The sequence below is a fragment of the Acanthaster planci genome, linkage group LG09 (genome assembly GCF_054643075.1).
Source record: "Acanthaster planci isolate LZ-2023a linkage group LG09, COTS_SCS, whole genome shotgun sequence".
Taxonomy (NCBI): domain Eukaryota; kingdom Metazoa; phylum Echinodermata; class Asteroidea; order Valvatida; family Acanthasteridae; genus Acanthaster; species Acanthaster planci.
In genome coordinates this window covers 14,889,760-14,915,586 of record NC_141785.1, presented here as the reverse complement: position 1 = coordinate 14,915,586, position 25,827 = coordinate 14,889,760, and the positions used below count along the sequence as shown (strand labels likewise).

The 25,827-nt window shown below is 41.6% G+C and overlaps 1 protein-coding gene across 10 annotated transcripts in view; it reads left to right on the top strand.

Moving 5' to 3' along the window:
* Positions 1-25,827, top strand: part of LOC110982238 (uncharacterized) — a 114,080-nt gene that overhangs the window by 26,560 nt on the left and 61,693 nt on the right. For 8 of the 10 annotated variants that reach the window (XM_022240526.2, XM_087140859.1, XM_087140856.1 and 5 more), the window contains exons 4-11: positions 115-268; positions 664-822; positions 2,259-2,354; positions 3,852-4,679; positions 6,064-6,309; positions 7,242-7,376; positions 8,265-8,396; positions 18,518-18,779. In XM_022240526.2, coding sequence (XP_022096218.2) covers positions 115-268; positions 664-822; positions 2,259-2,354; positions 3,852-4,679; positions 6,064-6,309; positions 7,242-7,376; positions 8,265-8,396; positions 18,518-18,779 — 2,012 coding nt within the window. Of the gene's footprint in view, positions 1-114; positions 269-663; positions 823-2,258; positions 2,355-3,851; positions 4,680-6,063; positions 6,310-7,241; positions 7,377-8,264; positions 8,397-13,668; positions 14,893-18,517; positions 18,780-25,827 lie in introns of those variants that run through there. The other 2 variants (XM_087140857.1, XM_087140858.1) reach the window with 2 other exon arrangements.

The following is a 25,827-nucleotide window of genomic DNA, read 5'->3' as shown; positions in this document are numbered from 1 at the left end:
GTAAGACTAATCAATGAGTTTACAGCATTATCAGTCCAACTGAACGGAACCTTAATGGAACCCATACAATATCTTTTTGACTGGAACACCTTTTTGTCTTTACACTGCACGTAGAGCCTTAACAGTGAGCACAGCGAGCACAGTTACCATGGCAACAGTACCAGTTCTGGCCAGACGAGAAGCAGTAAACGCAGTCAGAAATCTGCAATGCTGATAAATTCAGCTACAGAGTCCAGTGACAGTGAAACGGCTGAAGGAACCCTTGAGGGTAGGTTCACATGGACAGTGGACTTGAGTGAGAGATTGTGGGTTGAAGAGTACTACTTAGGCCCAATTTGATGGTCGTGTCTAACAGCTGATTTTTGTGCAATCAGAGCCTCAATCTCATAGAGACCAGTAAGAGCCTCTATCTCATAGAGACCAGTAAGCCCAGAAAAGCCATGCTTAGCCCTGGAGGAAAAAGTTGCTGAAGTCAGTGAGGAAACAGTATTAAACTCCATGTGCATACAACCATCAGGACATCCACGCCTTGAAATGGTGCTTAAGCGGCAAAACGATGTTCTGCTTAAGTTAAGCAAAACGTTTTCCGGCTACAGTGCTTTACACTGAGCCACGAGCAAGCTCGTTGCATTGATTTTGCTCATATCTCTGTCTTGAAAACAGAAGGGAGTGCCACAGACACTGGCCTAGGTACAGGGAGCCACCCAGGGGACTCAAGCCCCTTACCCAATGGGGAGAATGCCCATCATAGGTCCGCACAGAATGTAGCATTGGACAGAATGAGACAGAACAGTAACAGCAAGAAACCTAGGAAGAAAAGGAGTAAGTTATATCAATCTCCTTCACTAAACTTCTTCCTTCGTGGAATCATTGACAATACGTTGTATTTTTTGTCCAACACGGTTGGCTTTTATTTTAGTTACCTACTTAATGTCCCTTTTTATTGTAAACTTTCACAAGCGATGAAGTCAGTGAAACACAGCAATACAATCCAATCAGATTAGAAGCACCTCCCCTCTCTGCCAACAAAGGAAAGAGAAGCTGATGGGGACGATTTCAACTTTGTGCCAAGTGCGCATGCAGAGAGGGTGCATTAACAACAAAATTGGGCACGTGTGCTCAGCACGGCCTTTGCCAAACGAGCACGAACCAGTTTAAGCATGCATTGCTTACCCACCAAAGGGACACCATTTGTGAGTTAAACGACGCCAACTCTTGTTCCTGCGTGGAGTGGATACTCCTCATGGATGGATTCTGTTTTTAGTGTATAGCGCCCTCAATTCCTGAAGTGCAGAGCTGATAGATTGTAAATGAATGACACTTTTATCAAATTCACAAGTGCAGTTTTGAGAGCAGCCTTTTTTTTTTTGAAAAACTCTCAGTTTGAAAATGAAACTACCTCATACAGGCTTTTTTGCAACCTGGCTGCAGTTCTGTTGCATAAATAGCAATCAAACTTCCAGGTCGCGAAATGCAAGGCCATGAACTACAAAGTTCCTTATTTCTTTAAGAAGCTCATGTTGGAGTGAGTGTGTCAAAGAAAATAAGGACGAAACTGACAGACTCGTGACTCGCTGATCTACGTGTAGTTTTTGGCGAGCTGCGAAGCAAGTGTGAGCCTATGTAATACTGATTTCCGTCTTCTATCCGTCCATCCGGCCGGCCGGCCGCCCTTAAATGTTAAAGTATTTCCTTGCAGGTCTATAGGTGTTTAAATGTGCCATTGAGTGCTTGCAGGTCTAGTCTGACTGTACTGGACCCACATATTCTATAGGCATTCCTGTCTCCTGTAAAGAACTGTGAAGCCTTTGTACCTGTATCTCCCTTGTTGGTGATCTTTGTTGATTTACTTTTAAACGACAGGCACCTTTCAACCCACAGTCTGCGCACAGCACTAACTAGATTTTTTCTCCTAGAGTACAATGAATTTTATTGCTAAGGTCAGTAAAATATCTTGTACATCTGTATTGCAGTCGTATGTCAACCTTGTAAAAAATTTGGATGAAGCTTGGTTAGTATTTTCTTGTTTAATTTAGCAACCATATTTGTATAACTTGGATGTCTCTTTCTTTCCTGTTATTACAGTAAAGAAATTCAAATTCATAACAAGCAGCGAGCCATGCCGTTCTAGTTTAGATATACACGTATGCTGGAGGTTGGTAAAAAAATTAACTGCAGTGGTGGAACACAGTAATCTGTATTCTTACTGATTTATTATGACATATCAGCCTTTAATTTCTTTAATGTTTTTGTTTAAGTTCCCCAGCGACAGGTGGTCGTGGAATTCAGTGATGTTGACTCCATCTGTTCTGAGGACGTTCGGATGAGAGTGGAAGAAACTCTACATCTTCAAGGTATCCTGAACCATCGCTGAGTATCTCATTAGTTGAATTTGGGATGCTCCATTTTGTTTTCATTAAGAGCAGCCACGCTTGAGCCCCCCACTTGCACGTGCATTAGAAATTCGTGGACAAGCAGGGTGAAATGAGATGTACATGTATATGTCAGTACTGTATGCTTTCACTGAGCATGATCTACATGTGTCGTGTATGGTTCCTGCTGTTGGTGCCAGACTATTGGCTGAAAAAAGTGAAGTCAGTGTCCTCCATTTTACCGCTCCACGATCAGTAGACTTCAGATGTTTGAACTGATGGGGGTAGTGGTTGAGACTGGTTCTTTATACACATTCCCATGAAGGAGATCAGGAACCAGATGGCACATAACTTCACTTGTTTGTATGATCAATGAGTTGTCTCATAGAGATCAGTGGTACAGTCTTGTGCTCTGCACTCACTTTGCCATCATTGGATACAGGCTGTACTGTGGGGTGCATGTGCAGTCCTGAAATATGGGTTACCGAAGGGCCCACGGAACATCAAGGAATTTTGCTGGTCTTTGCGAGTATTTTGATTCCCTCTCGAAAACCAAATAGCGACGCTTCAAAACTCAGCCAATTTAGATGTCTGGGCCAAATCCCACAGCCTTTCTTATCGTCCAAAGGTTCTCTGCTGACAGTTGATGTATTTTGTAAGATATCAGGAAATTTTTTCTTGTACGAATACTAAGTATTGTAAAGGACTCTGTAATGAAGACAGACAATGGCGATCATAAGCACAGAATTCCATTATTAACAGATGTTCATCAAATCGAGCCTTGAATATGTACTGAATGTTCCAACATCACTGGCCTTTCATTACTGCATAATGCTGCTAACCTTGCTGTAGTTATAATATTAATTACCAAAGCAGTAATAATTCATTAATAAAAAGCCATCACACAAACAGTCGGTTAAGTTTACTGAGAAAACTTAGAGGCATACCCTTGCAGTAGCTTAACATTTAGAAAATTTATTTGAGTGGCTAATGCAGTTTAACCATTAACCCCGAGCTGACTTGGAGATTTTTTTTGAGTTCTTTTTTACTCGAGTGCTTCTGTCTATCAGTTTTAATTGAAAAGCACTTTCAAGTTTAGTTTTTTGGTACCACTTCACTTTTTTTCTACTGTCTCTCTGGCTTTGTTCACAACAAATAAGTCAATATTGCGTGCAAAGTGATCAGATTGCACTCATTTTCAACATAGGCCTACATGTGCCGAGAAGTTGGGCTTAAGAATTTGCCTTTGACCTGCGCTGTGGAGTTGATGACCATAGCAACAGACAATTCCCATTGTGGTTCTGGTTTACACTGAATAGCGGATCCTTATTACATCAAAATATTGCAGCCTAGTCTTGACTTTGGGCAGATCTAGGGAAGTGTGGTTAATCCCCCTGCGCTAATTTCTCTAACCTGAGCTTTGTTAATATCCACTCCTCCCTTCCCTTTCTTTGCTTTTTGCTTTGCTAATACACACAGATTCGGACAAAGATGCACCGCCATCACAGCGTTCCCATGGTCCTTCACATTCCCACGATGCACTGCAAAAGTACTACAGGTCTCCTCCCTCAGACCCCGCATTAAACAATGCACAGAGTCCATACGGGGTGCGCAGGATACCTGACCAGATGCCAAGTGACAAGAATGAGGTCACGAGCCCAAGTGATGATAACAATGAAACAGAAGAAATATCCTCTCGAATCCAAAAGATGGTTTCTCAAGTTTTGTCTGACTCAACCAGTGATCCACTGTTTGAAGAAGTCCCACCACCAAACCATGACAAGGAGTCACTTAGTCAGAATCTTCCAATAACCAATCAGGACAGCCTAAGAACTACAAGTGCAAAGAATTCTGATGGGCAGGGAGGTGCCCGGCAGCCGTTGGCCCCGACCAGCCAGTCCTTTTTGGAGAATCGCCGAGCTGGGCGAGGCTTCGATGCAGACTCCATCGCAACGGAGGACTTTGAACGTGTCTTCCAGAAGAGCATCGTCTATCACGAACCGTCCAGCATGACCAGCAGCACCCCAAGGAGAACAATCCACAATAATCCGTCCAATAGCAATCCAATTAAGAAATTAGCGACGCCGCCTCCCCTGAAAAAGACCGACCGTCTGACAGTTCCGGGCATGGGAAAAAGAGGAAAATCAAGAAATAGGAAAAAGCGGACGGTCACGTTACCGGCGTCCAAACCCAGTGGTCTTCCAGAATACATGTATCTCCGTAAAGGTGTAACCGAGAGCGACGTTGGCTCCGACTCCATCAGAACAGAGGATTATGAAGGTCATTTTGAGGCTGCGAGGGTGACGGGTAAGAACAGAGGCGTCTGAAACCCAGTTTTCATCATCAGATGCCTTATCATCTTACGCCGTCAAGCTATGTCTCATTAATGCCTTCACCAAGCATTCCATCCTGTGTTTTCCCTGCTTGCGAGTCCGTAGGGCATCACAGAAATACACCAGTGTCACCATGGCTTGTTTACCTCTATCTATATTTAGCGACACTGTTTTGCCCGAAGGAGTGAGACAGCTACGGTGTGATAAGATCTGGGCTTTGCTTATATTAGTTGAGTTTACTGGTCACATGTAAACTCGTTTTCTTCATGTTCGCTTATGCTTTCAAGCAGCTTTCTAATCATGCACATATCTTACTGCTTTTTAAAATTTCAGTCAGCGCCTTGTTTTGAAATTAATTTGGCAGGTGTTTGTCAGGATTTGAGAAGCTGTCACGATTTCATCTTTGTTGCCTGGCTTATTTGTTGAAATGAAAACCATTTTTTGGAGATCACCTCTGTAAATTCTGTGGATCAAAAATGTGGAAGAGACTCTAAAAATCTGAACCTAGTTGGCACCCAATCACTTTCAGAAAATGGGAAGGGTCACTGTGCCATGCAGATTAACTTGGTTGCATAGTATGGACATTGTTCCGAAAATATTAAAGGGGAACACTTGATTTATTCCATCATTTTCTCATAATCATTATTTTAACATAGCTATTTTCCATTGTGATGTTGTAAGCAATCTTTCCTGCTTTTTCCACTATGCAAAGCTGTAAATCCTCAAATTTAAAATTGCTGAAATATTCACACTTTTGTGTTTTTTGGGTAACTTTTTTGGATGCATGCTTATTGTTTGTTTTTCCACTTTTGATACGAATGTGTTTTCCCCCGATGATACAAAATGTACTGCTGGTTTTGTCACCAACGCCACGAACTGACACTCACCCACAAGTGGGCGTCAGTTCGTGAAAACTGCGTTATCAACAATTTTGGTTTCACGCACTGACAACCATTGGGGCGTGCACACATTGGAACTGACGTGAAATACACTAATTTTCGTTTTCATGAGCTGACACCCAAGCTCGTAAAAACAACACTAGTGCAAAGAAAAATGCTTGGAAAAGTTTAACATGAATCTAATCCATCTGTATACTTGTTGCATCGCACAAAAATTGAATGAAAAGTCATTTTAAACTGGTGAAATTAAGATTGGTATCAGTTCGTGAAAACAAAAATGCACGCAGTGCACGCTGAAAGTGCCACACTGTAGTGGGTGCCATTTCGTGAAAGTGAAAATACCTCGCTGCTCTAAAATTCACAAAAATTGCATCACCTCGCACACCACTGAGTGTTAGTTCGTAGTGTCTCAGACGATTTTTTGAAATGTTTCTCGTGATTTTTGGTCAAATTCACCAGATCAGCACAACTCTCCAAAATATGCAAATCTCAGCAACTTGTCCAGGGGCAGGCACACCGCAATTGTCCAGAGTGATCCCGAGTCCATCCAGACCGAGGAGTACGAGCAGCGCTTCCGCTCCTTGATGGTCAAGCAGGTGGCAGGAGTGCCGGTCAAGAGCTTTGACCAGGTGACCATCCCCAGCGACCTGGAGTCGGTGGAGACAGGCATGGTGCATCAGAAGTTCCAGGAGGCTCTGAGGAAAGGTATCAGTCTTTGATGGGCCCTGAGCAGGACCAAGAGAGGGCGCAATTTTCTTAGCAACTGGTACATGAACAACTATATAAGTGTTGCAATCACATTGCTACCAACAAAATAAATACTCCCCACCAACATGACTCTTTCAATCCATGAGGGCGTGCTTCTGCTCAAGGTCAAATGTCGAGTGCAGTTGGTGTGTGTGTTTGAGGTGCAGCGCTTAGAGTACCACCATTATGAGGCAAAGAACTTTAGAAGGGTAGCTCATGCATATGCAAGACAGGTATATGATATGTCAAATGACCTGTGGTGTAACTACCCTCCCCCAGCAGATGCCCATCCTCTCCCCTCCCCGGTGCCCCTCATTTGAAATCTGTAAATAATCTCTGTTGAAATACAGTTTTTTTGCTTGTGGTTTTCCCTGGACAAAAATGTTTGCATGTTCGGGTGCCCCCCGGACATTCAGCCCTAGTAATGCCACTGCAAATGTATCAGGAAGCTTTGACCCTAATCATGCTAATAGTCCTTATTCCTACAATTTTAAAATAATTTTACATACACCTAGGGGGTAAAAAGACAGTACAAGTCTGAGTCCACCTAAAGATTTTTCTGTTGTGTTAGGTGTGTGAGACACAGCTCTAAACTAACTTTCAGGGGGCTCTGAGAGGAAGCTATCCATTTGAGATGACCACAGATGTTAAAACTATTTTCTTTGTGTCTTTTACATGAGAAGATTCAACTCGACCTCACTTGCCCTTAAAAACGAGGTAAAGAATTCTGTGAGATTTACACCGGGGATTCATCCTGGGTGCGATATCTTGTTCCATCAACAAGGACAAACTTTTGGCAAGGGAAAGCAATGGCAAGAACCAGTTTTAACCTCAGGGATATCAATTTAAAAAAAACAACAAGGCTGCTACTTTTGTTTTCTTGTCTGCAGGTCCCGAGGTGCGGGTTTTCAATGAGTTTGGTGACCAGAGCGACCTGGATCCATTGCAAATGGAAGAAATAGAGAGGAAGTTCCAGGCAATTCTCAGGAAAAAGAAGATAGAGAAGATAAGGCACTCCCCAAAAGGTAAAAGAGAATATCTCCAGCCTTGCACTTGAGTTCCAAAACCTTTTACCAGTAATGCTGGAGAATAGGGAATCCCCAGCGATTTATACGTTTCAGTTCTTGACATCAGCTCAGGTGAAACCATCAAATTTTGCATTTTAAACACAGATCTTTTGATGTAGTTCATAAGAACTTGGCCACCATGCATAGTTGTCTCTGTTGCAAATACCGTTCTGTAGTGGGTCCTTGAAGTGTTTCCAATGATGAAGTTTGAAAGAGAACAAAGTTTCTTACAAAATTAATATTGAATGAATGACTCTAAGGGTCAGTATGTGTGATGCTAGACTGCTTTTCAAACTTGGCCAATTCATTCTCATGAAATATTGTGCCTTTGAGCTAAAATGATCTCGCTGCTGGGGCTGTTGTGAGCGAGTGAGTAGTCATTTTCTCGCCAGTGTGTACAGCTTCTTGTCATCGAGATAAGGGTCACTGAGAGCAAGGCAATGATCATTGGGAAGTTTGACGGGGCTTCAGCTGGCATAGACAGAGACCAAGGGCAGTGGGGCAGTTGCCTGCATGACCGAGGTTAACTTCTAGCATTAGCATGGGACCATGATATTCCAACAGATTGTCCAACCTTAGAGCCTTTATCAGAACTCAAAGCATTCCTCTCTTCATTTGGAACTCAGCATTTCCATGGCGGAAGCAAGGAAAGTTCTCAGGTTTTTCTCTGCTTGAGCAGGCAAATACCACTATGTTACATGCTCAAGTCCTGCCCATACAGGCCTGTGATGATTTCTTCACCGGCTCTCAGACTACACCGGGTATCCTGTGCCATAGTGATAATTGTGTCACAGAGAGGCAAAATTCTTGTCGGTGACATTCCTCATTGGCTGTTTCTCACTCCAGAGGGCGATACAGAAGATGAAGGCACCAGTGATCTGGACAGCGTGCGGGCCATCCCATCCAAGTCAGAGGCTGGCAGTCCGCCGACCAGACAGTCCCTGAACGGACGGAGTCAAGGCCGCAGACATCAGAATGGTGAGACCTTAGATTATAGGGACTTTGTTTGGACGGCACTCTCTCGTCCACTCATGGAAGTGTGTCCGAGGCATGTGCTGCACCCACTGGTTGGCAGGCATACTGAGCAGAATGTTCATGACCAGTTTCCGTCTAGATGTGCGCAAAATTTCAGTATCCACGCTTTGTGAGCACCGGGGACATGATGACAGCTGCTTTTAAGTACCTCGCATATATCACTGTTGTTCACGTTGAAGTCGCTCGTGGATAGGGATGGAGAGGAGATTTATTGCTTGTATTAACGGAAGTACCATATACGGCACGTTTATAGCGAGCTCTTCGATGTCTCATTGTGCCTTGTGCATTGTACATGTACGGACATGTGTGTACATTTCATGTACATGCACAACACAGTACATGTCCGAACCCAAATTGAACCGAATTTCGGCAAAAAATTTCCGAACTGCGTCCGAACCGAACCCGAACCAAACCTTGGCACCTACTTTCAGCACTAATGGTGATTGGATGTGATCTAGATGAAGGCATTCTGTATCAACTCAGAAGAATGAGTGGGCTTAGTTCATTGCTTTGTGCAAAAACGGTGATTGTGATTTAGCCTATAGTTGTTCACTGGTTTGTTTGGAATAGGTGGTCCCTTGAAGTCTGTGTTTGCACAAACCTGTAGTCTGACTTTACTACCGGTATTCCTCCCCTGTCAGCTAGGAACAGCTGGCCCACTGTCAGCTCCATTATAGTGTGTCACCATCAACAGCCCACTGACAGCTCAATCGTGGACCACTGACCAGCTTATTTTTGATTGGTTTCAGCCATTGTGCCGATTTATTCAACCCTTCCTCTAGCTGCTTGACATTTTTCTAGTCTAACCCTTTCTATAAGCTCCTGCAGAAATCATGCTGGAAGTACATAGGTAGTCAGTACTTTCCATGCTTAATTGAAAAATTCCATGTTATTTCATGTTATTAACAGTAGTGCAGTTTTCAGCCTTTAAAAATGACTCTTAATTCCTCACAATGCAAGTTGCCCGGAGGGTTGATCTGAATCTAAATGCTGCCCTCTTGTGACAGAACTACATGTAAGATGACCGTCCTTTTTTGTCTCATGGTGATGTGCTTTAGAGATTTCTACCAAAGTCTGCTTTCTGGAAGTTTATACTTAACCCCGGCTGTCATGGTAGTTTATTACTGCAAGGAACTCTCCTGAATCCTAGCTCACAAAAATCCCCCCGCTGCGCAGGAAATTTCGGTAAACGAGGGTGTGCAGTGCTGGTAAAAATCTGTGTTGAGAAGAAGTATCCTCTGATAAGGTCTGGTGGTTGGGGCTCAATGTTTAGTCCAATAGGCAGTTGTTGTCTTCAGGAGGACTCTTTTTTTAGGTATCTCCAAGGAGCATTAAATTCCATCTTCCTCCACGGTTAATTCGGAAGATGTGGAAGGCTATGGTCTTACAACCTCATAATGTCATTTTGCAAACGTAGTGGGTATAACTCCTGTTGGTTAACTGATAGACTGATCTTCTTGTGACATGCTAAGGTTGGGTATTAAAGACCGCCAAGGGCTTGAAATTAATCTAGAGGACGAGGCACAGTCATGTTTCTTAATTAATTTGGGCCCACTTGATAGTTTACAGCAAGGAAAGACAGATACAAGTACATTCTTGTCTTGTGCCCCCAAGCAAAGAAGCTCATTTCCTGTGCAGTGCTTTCCCCACGGAATGTGATCCCGCTGCACTGTAACGTTATGTTTGTTTCTCTAATGTCGGGAGCATCACAAGACTTAAAAAGTGTACGCAAATGACGACTTGGCATGTGTGCTTTCTACCCGTAAGGAAGCAGCGATCTTTATTGGGAACGCCGGACTGGGATGACGTTCCAACAAGTAATGTACAACGTAATCTGCTCCACCCTGCAGTTCAGGGGACCCAGGAATTCAGCTGCACATCATTTTCTGCCACCGCCGTGAGTCAGTTTGCCGGGCAAGTTTGTGGCACTCGTGCCATTACATAAATGTTTTTGTTAAAGGTTTGAGAAGCATGGATGCATCACAACCAAGATCTTCCTGAGTGGTTGTATTCTGATACCAGTCATGGGGATTAATTGCTATATTTTGGGGTGAGGGGGGGGGGTAAGGGCCAGAGCACTCTTTGGCAGCAAACTGTCAAATTGTCAACAGTGCAAGGAGGGCACTTCCAAGGTGTTTTCAGCAAATTGGGGATTTTTCCCCCTCTTTCTCCTTCATTTCCTTCCCTTGTCTTCTTTTCTTCTGTTTCTATTTTTTTTTTTCATTTTTTTATGTATTTTTTTGCAAGGGGGGAATCATCCCGTGTACTTTGCATCAATCATCTTTGCTACTGTTAAATGACATCAAGAGCGCTTGCATTTGTTGCGCCAATATTGTGCTTTTGTACTGTAATGTCCAAAAATAAAAAGGAACAAATTTTGACTCTAAAGGTCAAGTGGAGTGTATCAGGGGATGATCTCTCTACAAAATGGTAAATGAAGTCTTTCCCCTATCCTGTCTTACGCCCAAATTTATGGAAGTGTAACATTTACCAACCATTTTCTGAAATTTACCTGAATATCGTGATAAATTCTTACAACTGAGTTTAAAACAAATTTCAAGAGACACAAGGCCTATGTGTACATTGTTAAGGAATGGTTGGTGAAAGATTTTCATGCTCACTCTATACTTGAAATGACAGTTGCCTCTCTGCCTCCCTCCGTCTTAAAAATACTTCTGAAATCTCAGCTTCTACTTCTAAAATGTCAGCTTTCTCGAAGTTACCTGTATCCATTAATGCTATTTTTTCTATTGCGATTCTGTACTTTACAATCGGTCATCAACATTTGGCACGGAATAAACTCTCAGATGTTGTCAATTAATGCCTGCCACAAGCGTACTGGGAGTGCTGTGCAAGGAATAAGAATTAATTTCAGGAAATACATCCTGATGCACATGGCCGATCATGCCAAAAGTTCCCTTGCTGCCTGAACAAAGTTACTGGCAATTGCACAAGAATAGCATATACATGTATATCATGGAGGCGTTGCAGCGAAGTGAATTTCAGAAGGAATACAAGGGAACTGTGGGAGATTTAAATCCTGCTTGCTGAATTTGCTGTTGACGAAATCCTGCCCGTCTTGATTTTGTCAGGAAACAACTTCAGTTTAAAAATTGAACTTTAATTTGATGTTCAACTGAGATACGCCCCCTTGCAACTGGTACACAGTGACAGCTCGTTTGTTATGGCAAGGAACCATGGAAACATATGGAGTACAATTCCTCCATTTTATCATGCACAGCTGCTAAAGCATATAAGCCAGTATGTGTACACAGACTTTGCAGCATAGGCCATGTACAAACACAGTCTGACAATCTGTGTTTGTAGGGATAGCTGATGTTGGTCTGGCTAGGCGATTCCAGTAGTAGCACCTTTGATGCTTGTCGCAGAGCAGCACCATTAATGCCAAGGTCTGAGCCAACACATTTTAAAGAGTTCTGCGCACTCATAAATTGACTATTTGCCATTCTGAACTAGTACAAAAATGCATTTGTCCAATCAATTTCTTGTGAATATATATTTTTACCAATTTTAAATCAAAGCAACATATATGACCAAAGGAAAAAATGAAATGTTGAAATGCATTTGTAGGGAAATTTATTACCATTAAACTCAGGCTCTAGTCAGGGAAGTGTTTTAGTCTGGGATCCTGTGTATGTGTACATGTACATACACAGATAAACAGGCGCACGTATTACCGGTATGCCACAGTGGGCCTTCTTAGGCTGCTTTAGGCTGGCACCCAAACCCTTGCAATGAAACTTGAACACAAATGATAAATTTGGTCAGCTGGACTTTACATAATTCATCTCTTAACTGTCCTTTTCCCACTACCCTAGCTAGCTTTAAAAGCACAAAAAGCCTCGTTTGAAATGTTTTCAGCACTACTTTTGTTGCTTGTCAGATATTTAGTCTTTTTTTGGGGGGGGGCTGTTTCAGATTTAAAGTTAATGTGTTTTTATATTTCTGTGTATGTTTTTTACTCTTCTATATTTTTGGTGTGTTTTAGTGTATTTTCAATTTGTTTGTGATTGGAATTTTAATGAATTGTACTTCAACTGCTGAGAACCTCTGAAAAACACCAAAAAGTTCCCCACGGTGAAAAAGAAAGGAGGAAAGAATTGAACAAATTGCTTGAGGAATTCTAATGCCTCAAAGTTAAAAATCAACACCCGAATTCTGAACTTAAAACAATCTAAAAATTGGAGAGGCAAAATCACTTTAACGAAGTCGGCAGCCCGTCTGCCGAAATTGAGAGAGACAACCCAGGCATGCAGGCACATGCATGCTACTATACCAGTGCTTGTGACACAACCTCATTTCCTCAGTATTGGTCTGATATTCCTTATGGATTAGATCCACTTTGTGACATCTCCTGTCTTTGTCCAGAATACACCTGTACCTGTGCGATCAGTTTGTCATACTTGCCCTGTTCTTGGGCCTAGCCTGGCTGGCAATCAAATTACTCAACCCCTTTCTCTGACAGACCCTGCTTTTGCTCCATCAATCAAGATACATTTTTTTCCTGTTATCTTTCTCCTTGCCCTGACATCATCATTGAATCTCACATGATGAATTGTCACCGTACACATTAAGAAACAAATTAGTGTCTGGATGTATTGTAGCATGAGAGCGAAGTGGGTGAATCGAGATTGCATATCGAAATCACAAGTAAAGCTTGCCTGCTGAAAGGAAGTGTTGACTACTGATAAAGATGAGAGCGAAATGGGTGAATCGAGATTTCAAATTGAAATTACAAGTAAAGCTTGCCTGCTGAAATGAAGTGTTGACTACTGATAAAGATACTTCTCCTTCTTTACTCCAAAGCTACGGCTAGGTCTATTGTCTACACGTCTCCGCACATTTCCAATGGAGGGGAGACCTAGACCTAGCTCTAGACAACAGATTCGGACGCAGCCTTATTTTCAGAAAGTTATTGGTTAGAATGGGAAAGAAGCAGAAGATAATGTGATCTGACATCCTGAACACTGCATCTCTTCTAGATGACTTTCATGTTTTTGATGACAAACGAATTGTGATTCATTTCAAAACAATGTACATTGTATGCAACAGAGCAAAAGGTTTTCAGAATCGTAAATACATTGTACAGTAGGACAGAATCAGTGCTTTCTGGTAGCAGGGTTCTTGGGGCAAGGCTCGTGAGAACTTGTATTTAATTCTTTATAATTAGTTGGTTGATATGGCCATACATGTAGTCGGCCTATCTTGCACAATTTGAAGTTGAAAATAGTGGTTGTTATAGCAAGAACCATTAGCAGTGATGTACACAATTTTGCATTTTGAATACTAGTGTTCCATTTTATCCTGAATACTGTCAGAGAGTTGGGGCAGTAACAAGTAGCCACAAAGTTTATGCTTGGTCCCATTTTTTGTTGTGCCCTGAAACCGTTTTCATAAATCCCCAAATAACCAGGCACTCCATTTAAACACCATTAAAGTCTCATCCCGATGGAAAATAGAGACATTATAAACCAAATTCACTAATCAGCACATCTCACCTCATATACAAAAGTCCTTGTATACAGCAGTCACTCCAGCTAATCTGTTGGCCTTTCTAGTGTGTCACTTACTAGGAAATCAATATTGAGCATTATTCATCAGAACTCCCTGCCTTCATCATCGTTACCTGCAGCCATACTGCAGTAAAAGCACACATAAGAAAATCATCACCTTTGCCTCAATCTATCAAGGCCAGACCAGGGCAATTAGCTTTTCTTTCTCTTGTTTCTCAAAGTGGAATTCATAATTTATTGCCGCACACTGTCCAATGCCGCCTTCCTTTTTTTCCGTCATTGCTGCACATAACTCGCCCAGATGTTGGCATTCCATCTGGCAACAGTCAGTTCTCTTCTCCGTTCCGGTGATATCATATTGTATTTTGGGTTCTAACGTACGTGTGTAATCCTCGGATGCTTACAAACAAACCTGGACTCACTCAATTCCTCCTCCCTTTTGCCCTCTATTGTCTTGAGCTCGGCTGCTCCGGAGCCATTATCGAACAAATTGAATTCCTCTCAAAAGGAGTACAATAATTGCTCTCTCAAGCGTCTTCAACATCCACTGGGAGGGAAAAAACCTCGGATCTAACCATTCCCAGCTGCCGTTTAGCCTTTCAGTGTTTGAAAAACTGGCAGTACCCTATCTCTGGATCTTTCAAGGCTGCGAGGTAAAGGGAGCATCGGAAGGTCATCTCGCCTTGCTAGTTTAAGCTCCCCTGCACAAGGACCTCCGAGGCCCCCGATAATAGCCACAACTTGAAGCTGTCTGCTGTGGCAAATACGCAGTTCTCGTCGAGCAAAGCTCCTGGAAGCAGACCTGGGACTGTCGCAGAGAAACCTGCAGGAGCGATAAAAAATGCACCACTTCCGTTACTTGCAGAACAGTGGCCAACACCGTGGAAAATCTCTTCACGAACCATGTATGTAGTCGTCATACAGTTTTCTTCACTCTTGCCATACTTGATAGGATCTTTTCACAATTTCTTTGGTGCAGTTATTGATGTCATGTGATCTTTTGCTGTTCTGAATGTTGTGTACGATGTGACGAATAATTCTTTTTTAAACACATACAAACTTCAACTTTCAGGCATATTTTTAATTATAAACTGTTGAAACACATGTGCATGTCAGATTGACAAAATGGAGCAAATTGGTGATTGCAATCTTTGGTATTTGGGATAGTTAGATGAATGCTAGAAGATCTGCCCTTATTTAATACAAAGCATAGAGCGTAATAGTGCTGAGCTGCTGAACAGGTGGGTTTCTCACAATAAACATTGGATATGGGATTGATTTTTTTCTAGAAATGATTGCACTGGGCTGATGGCTTTTGATTGGCTGCCCTTCTAAAGTCGGAGACATTTCATTGTTTTCTTAATTTTGCTTTGCAAAGAGATATGCCAGTTAGCAGTGTCCTAGTTAGTTATTAGCGCCTCGCATCTCTTCCCAAAAGATACGCCTGATCAGCTTTGTGTGAACAGATTCAGACAACAGATTAATGCCCCAAAACCCAGAAGGTGGGGTGACCTTTGGTGTCACTTGGCAGGCATGATATTTTTCCTATTTTTAGGATTTTCAGATTTTTTTTTACATAGGTATCAGAAAGGATCAGAAAAAAATGCATACTTAACTTCATAGTCTTGCACACTATGGACACTTGATTTCACTAATGGCAGATCGGTTGCAGATCATGAAGCTGACAGTTACTTGCAAAAGTAATTGAAAGCGAATTAGTAATCTCCGAAAAGCTGCATTTAATCAAATGTTAACTGGTAACCCTGATAAAGTGATGATTTCAATAATGCTGCAGATTGACACTGTATCCGTAATGGAATTGAACAGTATGCTGTTTGAAGATAGCAGTGCAGAATCACCTTGCCTTTACAGCAGAAACAAACATGAAACCTCTAGTGTAACTGTATTTCTGATAGACTTATTGTAAGATACCTTGTCAAATGGATAACAAGTGGACATGTAGATGCAGTGCAACTGCACATTAGCTCAGGAACTTGTTCTCTAATCATGCATGCAGTTCCTCCCCTGCCCCCTCCCCCAGGGGAACACACCTTGTGTTGTTACAGTGTGTTATTTGATTCCCTCTCCTCAGCCGTCCCTCAGACCCGCGCCGTTCGATGATATGAAACCCACGGACAGTCGCCAGTCTTCCAGTTTTAATACGATTTGGTTTTTCACTCATCATCACCTGATGGGTTCAGGATGAACAAGCATGCGAGACTATGGATGAAGCTCTGAAAGAATGTACTTGATGTACATTCACCAGATAGGTTTCATCATGACACGGATGTGAAGACACAACTGGCTGCCTCTTATTCATTGTTGGGCTGGTCAATGTCATACACATCGCTGTCGGCAGTATGACAATCAGTTTTCATGAACAGACTGAAATTTGAGTAAATAAAGCCTTCAGCTCCCAGTAGAAATTCCCTGTTTTGTTCTGTCTTGCTGATTGCATTCGTCTTTTATCCCTCAGATTGTAATCAGAATATCAAATATTTCAAGGTCTGTTGGCATTTCCTGTCACTAATGACAGATTCTGTACACACGTGATGTCCATGAACACAGTGTAACTGTGCTGTTGGTCCATTCTGCCTTTTACAGAGACTTACAGACTTTAACTTCAATGATAACGGCCTCTTTTTGGCACAAGAGATTTATCTCACAGCTTCCAGTTCTTTGCAATATATGTCTATTGCTTCCTGAAAAAGGATATTATTTCCTCCTTTTCCATGTTTTACTATTGTCATTTGTTTGAGTTATGTTTTGTTTTATGTTTGCGTGTTATTAGGGTTGTAAGTTGTACTAAAAAAAGTAGCTTTCGTGAGATACATGTGTGCAAGTGAAAGATGCACAACTCACACTTTTGTAATTTTGAAGTTTTTTTAAAAACAGTTCCCCTCATTGTTGACTATCCATATTGGGAAAGTTTTGTAATAACTGTGCGGTACGTACGCTCGTCGATACAAACACATCAAGAGTAGTAGGTACCCCAGACCTGTACTGTGTCCAATGTGTTTTGGTGCCACTTGAAAGTTGCCACAGCTTGCTCCGAATTTCTGTAGCTATCTGACCCGACTTCCCACTGCTGTTAGCAAACAGGGCTTTTGAAGCAAAATGTCATGTTTGAAGCCCACTGACAATATGTCATAATAGGCACATGAATTATGCATGTATAATGGATCGTGGGGGGGGGGCACGGACACAAAAGAAGGAAAAAAAGGGAGTTAAGTGAAGCTGACTTCTATCATGGAGCTGGCTTGCATGATTTGAATTGTCAGGGTCCATTTTTTTCCCTAGTCATTTTCCTGTTGGAAAAGATCCCTTTTGAAAGGCTAGACTGCCCAAATATGTGGCCGTGAAATTTGTTTTATGCAAGGGAAAAGCATTAATTTCAACACATATCAATTTGAGCCTCACTTATGAGCTTGAAACCATGTCACACTATGCAATAATATATCACCAGCATACTTGGAGCAATTTGCTTTGACAGCCCTTGTTAGTCGGATCGGACGTTGTAGCAGTAAATTTTTTTCTGCAGCTAGTGCAGCATTATTCGCGACACTTCGACCGCTGCATGCATTGCGTCCCCATGCAGTGAACTTACTGTCAGTGCTTTAGTGGAGTCCATCACAAGTCCTTTCACAAGTGCAGTCACATCGCCAGATCAGTGGCAAGTAATTGAGTGAACAATGACACAGGAAAGCCTTTGTCACAGTTAATTTGAATACCAACTGACTGGCTTGAGACCGGATGACTCGGGGACCTGCAGGGACTTGTAATGGCTGGTGGCAGCCTGTTCAAAGCACTTGCCATTTTTGTACATGGAGGGTCTGATGTAATGATTGCATTAATTGCAGTAAGCTATTTTTAAAGTGATATTAAAAAGGGTCAGTTTCATTTGAAGGCCATAATAGAGACCCTTGTCAATTAAGCTTAATTTAGGATTAATAAGATCCAAGATTTCCAATTTCAATCCTTTGCCCTCAAATTTTTACTTGGACTCGAGAGGCCGTTATTGAAAGACCACTATATTGTACATAGTGGACACAGGTGTCAACTTAAGCTATATGCATAATTGACAGGATAAACCAATGCGATTTAGTTCTTTGTCCTTTTTAATTTGAGGTGGAGAGACCAGTAGAGATTTCTTTTGTTCACAGGCATGGACCGCCATTTTGCATGGGCAAACAATGTTTGCCAAAAAAAATTCACCTTTGGTCAAATAGCAACAATATGCTTCCTCAAAAAGCTCATTTTGCTTTCTCAGTGTTAACATTGGAAGCATTAATTGCAGAAGTATAACTGTTTAAAATTACACCAGGTTCTTCAAACACTTGGGGAAGGATTCTTTTGGTTTAGTAGTTGTGGCCATTATGAAAACCGCACTTGTGATGCGGGTGAAGGTATACACCGAGAGGCAAATATTGTATAAAAGAGTGGTTGGTGTCAAATTAAGTGGATCCAAATGTGAACACTTAGAACTATTAACAAAAATGTGAAAAAATAAAGCCTCTTTGATCTGTACAGGTGCACATATCAAACATTCCGGCCGCTCTGGAGACCCCTCCCCTCGGGCCAGTGCCTTCAACTCCAGCCGGTCCAGTTCCCGTGTGCCCAGCAGCCCTATCCGGTCGCAGCTGACAAGCCCCTGGAGCACGCCGCGGGACATCAGCCCCAGCCCACCCACCCAGCGCAGCCCCACGGCGGTCGGGGTGCACCCCCACTTCCCCTTCGGTCAGCTGGTGGCAGCCAAGCCGTGCCCCAACCATGAGAAGAAGAACCCAGCAAGGTGAGACGCTGTATATACTGCCGAGTTATGCTTTTCTGTGTATGTTCTGCCTGTGAAAAAAATGGTGTTCGATCTTTTGAAGATGATGTCATTCATGTCTGTATCTTTGTAAGCACGTCGGTGTACATATTGTCTCTTACACCATGAACTGACACTTGATAATGGAAACTGAGTACGCTCCTCTCGCACCAAATTTACGGTCGCGCATAATTTGGGCTTTCACGAATGCTACATTAGCACTACATTTATTTCTACCTAATACTCAATCTTTTTTATGTTCACAAAGCAAAACTTTTTTTAACTTTGCATGTTAATTAAAAGGCATTTAGTTGGATTTCTTTCCACAACTCACAAGCATGTGAATATGGATTGAGTAAATATAATGTAAAACTCTTGTAAGCATTTTTCTCCCAAAGGTATGCATACCTTCCGCATGTTTGTATGTCATTTTGTGATAAGTGCAATTGCCTCCTTACATCTCAGTGAGTGGGAGTTTGGCTCACACCCACATAACTGTAAAATTTAGATTTATTTGCTGAGCTGTTTTTCAAGTGTTTACATTACAAGCGTACATTTCAGTTCATGGCAACGATGACAATATCATTATTGCTGTTCACTGCTTATTATTTTCAATGTGACGCCCATTGTATATTTTGTCATTTCAGAAGGTTATGTACTGTATATATCCTGTTTAGGAAATTCAAAGTTCAAAATACTCTCTGTGTTTGGTGTGGCATTTGTTTATTCACCCGTCAAGAGTCGTTAATTTTTTTTTTTATTTATCACTTTCTTTCTTCGTCACCTACCATACCAGTTTTCTGTTGCATCAGTGTTATTTTTTTGAGTTGCATATAGTATAACTGCATTTAGCACATGGAATATGCATATGTCTCTGCACTGGGTGGCGTGGGGCTTCACCCCTCTCCTCCTCAGCTCCCCTGTGATTGGCTGTGGTGTGGTCATTTGATGTGAATCGTGTTTCTACGTGTATGTGAGCTCGTCACTTCGTAGACCAGGGCTTTGCTTCAGATGATGAAGATGGCATTGGTGTCAAGGTAAGGCACTTTTCTGCTTGCTTTTGTTAGTGGCCTCAAATTAACCACACGTCACTGGTTTCATCAAACACTCTGTGTTAAGGTTAACCAAGTTGAAAAATTTCATCGGCCTTTTGAAAATCTTCTCACCTGTTTGTAATGGGATTCTATTTACATGGCTTTTGGTATTTTTTATTGATCCTTTATCTTATGGTTAAGGCTGTTTTGGGAGTTTAAAAATTAACTGCAAAGTTGTATGTGAATTAAATTTTTTTGTTCGTTATAAAAAATGTTAAGTTTGCAAAATAAAGCTAGAAAAATCTCCTACTGCTACTTCACAGTTTTCAGAAAAGTTATGCTTACAGTAGCAGAAAGCCATGCTGTTGTCCCGTAGCATGGATGTGCTGTTTTTTTTCTTTTAGCGTTAAGAGTGCTTATAGTGTGCTTATTGCTTAATGGGCTCCATGACGTATGTAACCGACTCTAGAAAAGTGGATAAGTTGCCAGATTTGATTTGGCTGGATTCTGTACATCAAAAGCTACAATTTGATATATAAAGGACCCCTGTAGTGTGCTGCGTTCCGGAGATATGTAGATATTTATGTATCCACATTTTTGGAATCAATAAAAGCACTTTTTGAGAAAAAGCTCATGAAGTGTAGCACTTGGAAACACAATGCTATGTAGGATTTCTTACTGAATGATCAATTTTCATCTTTATTCATCAGCATCCATGTTTGTAGTCACAAATGCTGAAAATGTAAATATTGTAGAAGCTGTTAAAGGAAAATCAGAAAATCGCAATTTTGAAGAAATTTTGCCCTCTCCAAATAGAACAGGCCATTACGTGTTTTGGCACTGTGCAACTTAATACCCTTTTTTGCAGAGTGGGTCACATACACGTATGTAGAGGGTCCGTCGGTAAAAAAACTGACTGTTATGTAGCACTATAAAATTGGATTCTGTACTTATACCTTAAGTGTCATGTAAATCATAATTCTTTGAATGAGGAACACCGGCGCCTGGGTGGGGGGGGGATTGTCTCCCCCACAATAGTAAAGGCAGTTATTTTGCCTGTCCCTCACTTTATAGGCCTGTCAGCACTTGGAGGCACATTGCAACTTTGTAATTATATTCTTTTCAGTCGAATGGCTGGGCCTTGCCCCATGTTTGAAACTGTTCGGCTGCTGTTGATGAGGAATGTTTAGTATGCAAAATGGTTGGACTTACACCTTTTTTTTTAAAAGATCAGGCATGATTGAGTTTAAAAGTGTCTATTTCAATAGATAGAGTTCAGATTCGTGAGTAGAATGTCCCAAAGTGGGCATGGATGTAATAGTCACTTGTAGCTGCTCATGGAGAACCCTTTTTTTCAGTGTGAGAGAATAGTGCTCTTTGAGATTTGAGGACTGAGTTAAACTTGGGAGCCTCTACCGGAAGTGTGTTCCATTGGGCTACGGTTTTTTGTATCAAGGAAAACTTGCAGCCAGTCGTTGATCCTTTGAAAGATGGGCATAATTGTTGTCCAGTGAATCTTCAGTGTCAGGGAGGATCACATTTTGCCATTTTATTATTTTCTTCAGAAACCAATCAGCTTAAAACAGTGCTTGTGTAGTCTCCGTACAAGGCATTTGTTATATCTCCTCTGAGACATTGAGTTCATATCACAAATTCAAATGTACTCAAAACCAGCAAGCTCCTATAACTTGTTCAGGGCATTGAGTGGAATGTTGGATCTGAAGCAAATTTTCACAGACTTGGTTAGCTGAGGAGGTTTTTGCTTCATTTTGATTGGACAGACATTTGGCTTTGGCATGTTGAAAGATTAGCTCAGCAACTGATCTTCTTCATGCAAAGCACACATGCTCTGGATATCGTTGAGTCTTGCGTCCTTTGTAAATACAATTTTTAGCTCTTTACACCGAGAAATCATGGACCTCGTTAACATTGAAGTGGAAAATCTGCTAGACCATGGGCTTGTGCAAGGACACAAAGTAGCTGGTAATGTTACAAGTTAACTAGAATTTATCCTGCATCAGTGTTTGGGATTTAAATAGAAATTCCATACAGACTCTTCGTATATACATGTAGGAATGGTAATTATATATTGGTAAAATCAAGCAAAAATTGCTTCCCTTTGAGGCTGCAGGATATTTTGGAAAAATGTAAAAAATATGAATAGCATAAAAGTGCAGCGACAATATTCCTGAGAATACAGCTTTTGATTACAAGAAGCAAAGGATATGTTATCTTTGGCACAAGTGCATGCAGTCATATTGCCTCAAAATTCTGAAAGGTACGGTTGCGGTGTAGTCCTGTGAAACAAGTCACTTAATTTACCTGCGCCCTGTCAAGCTGTACCTCGTGAAGCATTTCTAAAAGCCATCCGTTCCATTCCTGTAAAGAGTCTCCCAGATGTTTTTGCAGTTGCCAGTGCACCAATCAGTAACCCATGAAGAATTTGCTCCGAGTGAAAAAACAGAAGAGACATAGGAAATAAACAAGGCTGTGAGAAGAGAATTAGTGCCAGCGGTTGTTGATGTACCAGAGCTTTTTCTGATTAGTCGTTCAAGCGGCGGTTGCCTGGGCAATATTGCTTTTCCCGGTCCAAAGTGGCTTTGGTCAAATGCTGATCGAGGCCGCAACGGGTATTGGTGATGCAGACTTGTAAGGAACCTGTTTGTTGTGTCAGCGTTTTGTTTCATTTACATGTGTGTTTTTTGTGGCAAAGTTTACAAGACAATGTTGTTTTATGGTGGTACTTTTCACTGATCTGAGTCTACTTGTTGGAAACTAAATTAGCAGCTAATTCCAATTGTGTAGTGGAGGTCCCTATTGTTTATACTTGCACCTGTTTTGGTCTAAAAGGTAATGTGTAATGTATGCAAATTCTGGGAAGGTCTGCAGAATTCAAGATAATACTGAACACTGTTGTTGGAAAATTGTTTTCTTCCTAAAATTAATATTATGAAAGGTTCTGAGTGACCCATGTACAGTATTGAAAATGGAATGATTTATTTATTTGTGTTCATCCAAAATTAGCGCCAATTACGGGATGAAATGACAATTAAGAAGACAACAACCTCAATTTAGAGCTGGGAGGAAAACCACATATGAATATTCCAGGGAAAACCCACAGAATCATTCAGGGACTGAAAACCCAATCCACATGCTGACCCAGGCGGGATTCGAACCCGGGTCGCCGGGGTGGATGGTGAGGAAAGAGCCACTGCATCAACCTGACTCCCCTTATGTTTGTATGGATCAGACACTTTGATTTGCTAGAGCATCTGTGAATGGCAGAAGCTAGACACTGATCGGCGCTGGTCGGCTTGATTGCCAAAAGGCCATGTTTGGACAAACCGTGTGCACTCTCAACTTACTGGCTTACTGGTCCGTTCACATGTGCCTACATGCACATGTATGTGCTCACGGCTTTTAAGTATATACACAATCGCTCAGGGATTTGTTTTCCATGTTTTCCCAAGCTGTCCCATTTATAGCTCTTATCTGGAACTTCCAGTTGAGACTTTAGATGAACCTGCAATTACATGTATTGGGCCCGCTTGTTCCACATCCATTGAGGATTGAAGACAAATAAGACAAACTGTAAGTTGACTCCCAACACCTCCCCTGCTCCTCCTGCTGAGAGAGATTTATATTCTGTCAGTGACATCTTGATTGGAACTTCAGAGCTGTTGTCTTAGAAACGGAAACCAAGCGGACTTGAGATTCTGATTCCAATTATTCATTCACTGGGATTGTGTTAGGTGGACAGAAGATTCCCCTGTTACTGGCTCTTCAATCTGCATTAAAAGCTGGACCACATTTGGAGGAAAAAATATGAGATATCTCTGAATGCGTGGAATGGACTCTTTAACCCAGTTAAAGGTGCTGTTGATCGGAGCCTGAGAAAATGGTCAAATAAAATAATGTTTTATTTGGTTTGTTGATTTGTTTAATTTTTTTTCTCTCATGGCCAATGGCCAAATCACAATAAAATCTCAATAATTAAAACACCAATTATTTAACAATTTCATTGCATATCAAAAAATATATATATATTTAGCAAAATTGTGTTTAAAAATATTACACACAAAATACATTTGGAAATTAGGTTTGAAACACAAATAAATCAACCACCTATAATTTCCACTATCATCCTTGGTAAGATACCATAAAAGCAGGTATAAATGGACCAAAAAAGAAGCAATACATGCAAGTTAGTACTAGAAAGGGACTAAAACTATCTATTTATTTAATAAGTTCACAAAATAAGGAATAAGACTGTTTTGAAAGCGGGGAGTCCTGGTACGGAGAGTACATTATGAGAATTGCGCAGACTGCAGAGAAATGACTCTCAATGGGGGAGGGGTCAGTAGCCTTAGGGTGTCAAGTTTCGCAAATCGTTAACAGTGATCTTCCCTCCTAACAGAGAAAGTCTCAAGTCTACAGCAACTCATGTTATCCTCCTGTCGTAGCCTAAATATAGCGTGCCTTTTTCATAGGCCTAACAGTCCCAAATCCTCCAATTTTAAAATGATCATTACAGACACCCTAGGGGTTAGGGTTAGTATCGCATAATACAGGGCCACCTTTATTGTAAGTCAACTTTGCCTGTATTTTTTTGAAATATAAGTGAAAATGTCAGAACCCAATTACATGTACTCAGACATTCCTGATTATTTCCTTTTAACATTAACGAAAGTGCATTCAAAGGGGAAATTTTAATTCAACTTCCATTATTACGCCACTGTAGGATGAGTTGTGTTATCCGTAACCCTGTTTATGGGCACTGCAAATCAGGCACCTAATGCGGAGCAATGACTTGAAGTGTTTGATCTGCAAACAAAGGAACATGCTCACCAAAAAAAAGAGAGAGAGAGGGGGGGACCTACAAAGGGACAAGTGAGCCAGACACACATTTGCTGCGAGCTCAGGAGTGTCACCATAGCAACCACCATGCGGCGACAGGAGAGTGGGACGGCAGGGTAGCATCCAGCCTTTGCCAGTGCAGCCAAACGATGCGGGCCATAGCTAGCCAAGCCTCCAGCTGGCTGTTCTGCCCTCATCAGATGCTGGCTCGTGCTGCCTTGTGATACATGTAATCCCAATTTTTTTCCCAATCTCCCTGGGCAACGTGACTTTCATGGCGCTGTTTGTCCGCTCCGTCGGCAAGCGAGCAGAAAGCGTGACAGGGTCCTGCCTGTGATGCGTAGGCAGTGAGCAGACAGTATATCTTGCCCAATAGAAAATCCTTGATTCAGGGTTTCCATGCCAACAGTTTGGGAATTTCATTACAATTGCAGAATTTCTGGGGACCCTTCGCTTTGGTTTTGGCACACAGGCTGTGAGTATATTCTCTCACTGGACAGATTAACATTAATGTTTCACATTGCAAGATTTGGTGATTGTTGTCATATGCACGTACATTGTACGAATGTGCTGTTGTTGCTTTTGTGATTAGACAAGTGGATTAAAATAGGGACTTTTTCAAAAGAAATGTCATTGTTTTTCAAGAGTGACCTTGGCCTGCATTATTTGCAATGAAAGAGATGATCATGCAGCCGGGATATTGCCATACTATGCAGTCTACCAAGAAATCCAGAGGAATCTCCTTGGCGACTGAAGTGATAATTTTTTCTCACCCAGGGCAATGTATATAATCATGTTGGTGATTCCCTTGAAATAGATCCCGTCTCTGATGTATGCAGATGATAGATATGTACATGTATGGTAAAATTAGACGTATGTCTTGATGCTAATCCTGGTGCAAGCTAAAAGCAGCTGAAGACGTATATGTATACTCAAATACACAGGTTGGATTATTAGCCTAACAATGGCATGTGTGTGTGTTTGAATGTAAATACTCTGCCATGGGTTTGTGTTTTAATATAAGTCGATGCACTCTAGACATGGCAGACTACTTGATTGCATTTTTTAAATTTGAAGTCTCTCAACTTGGAGCTATGCACAGCTTGTACATATAAAGAGCCCCTCTTGGGTCTCACTGC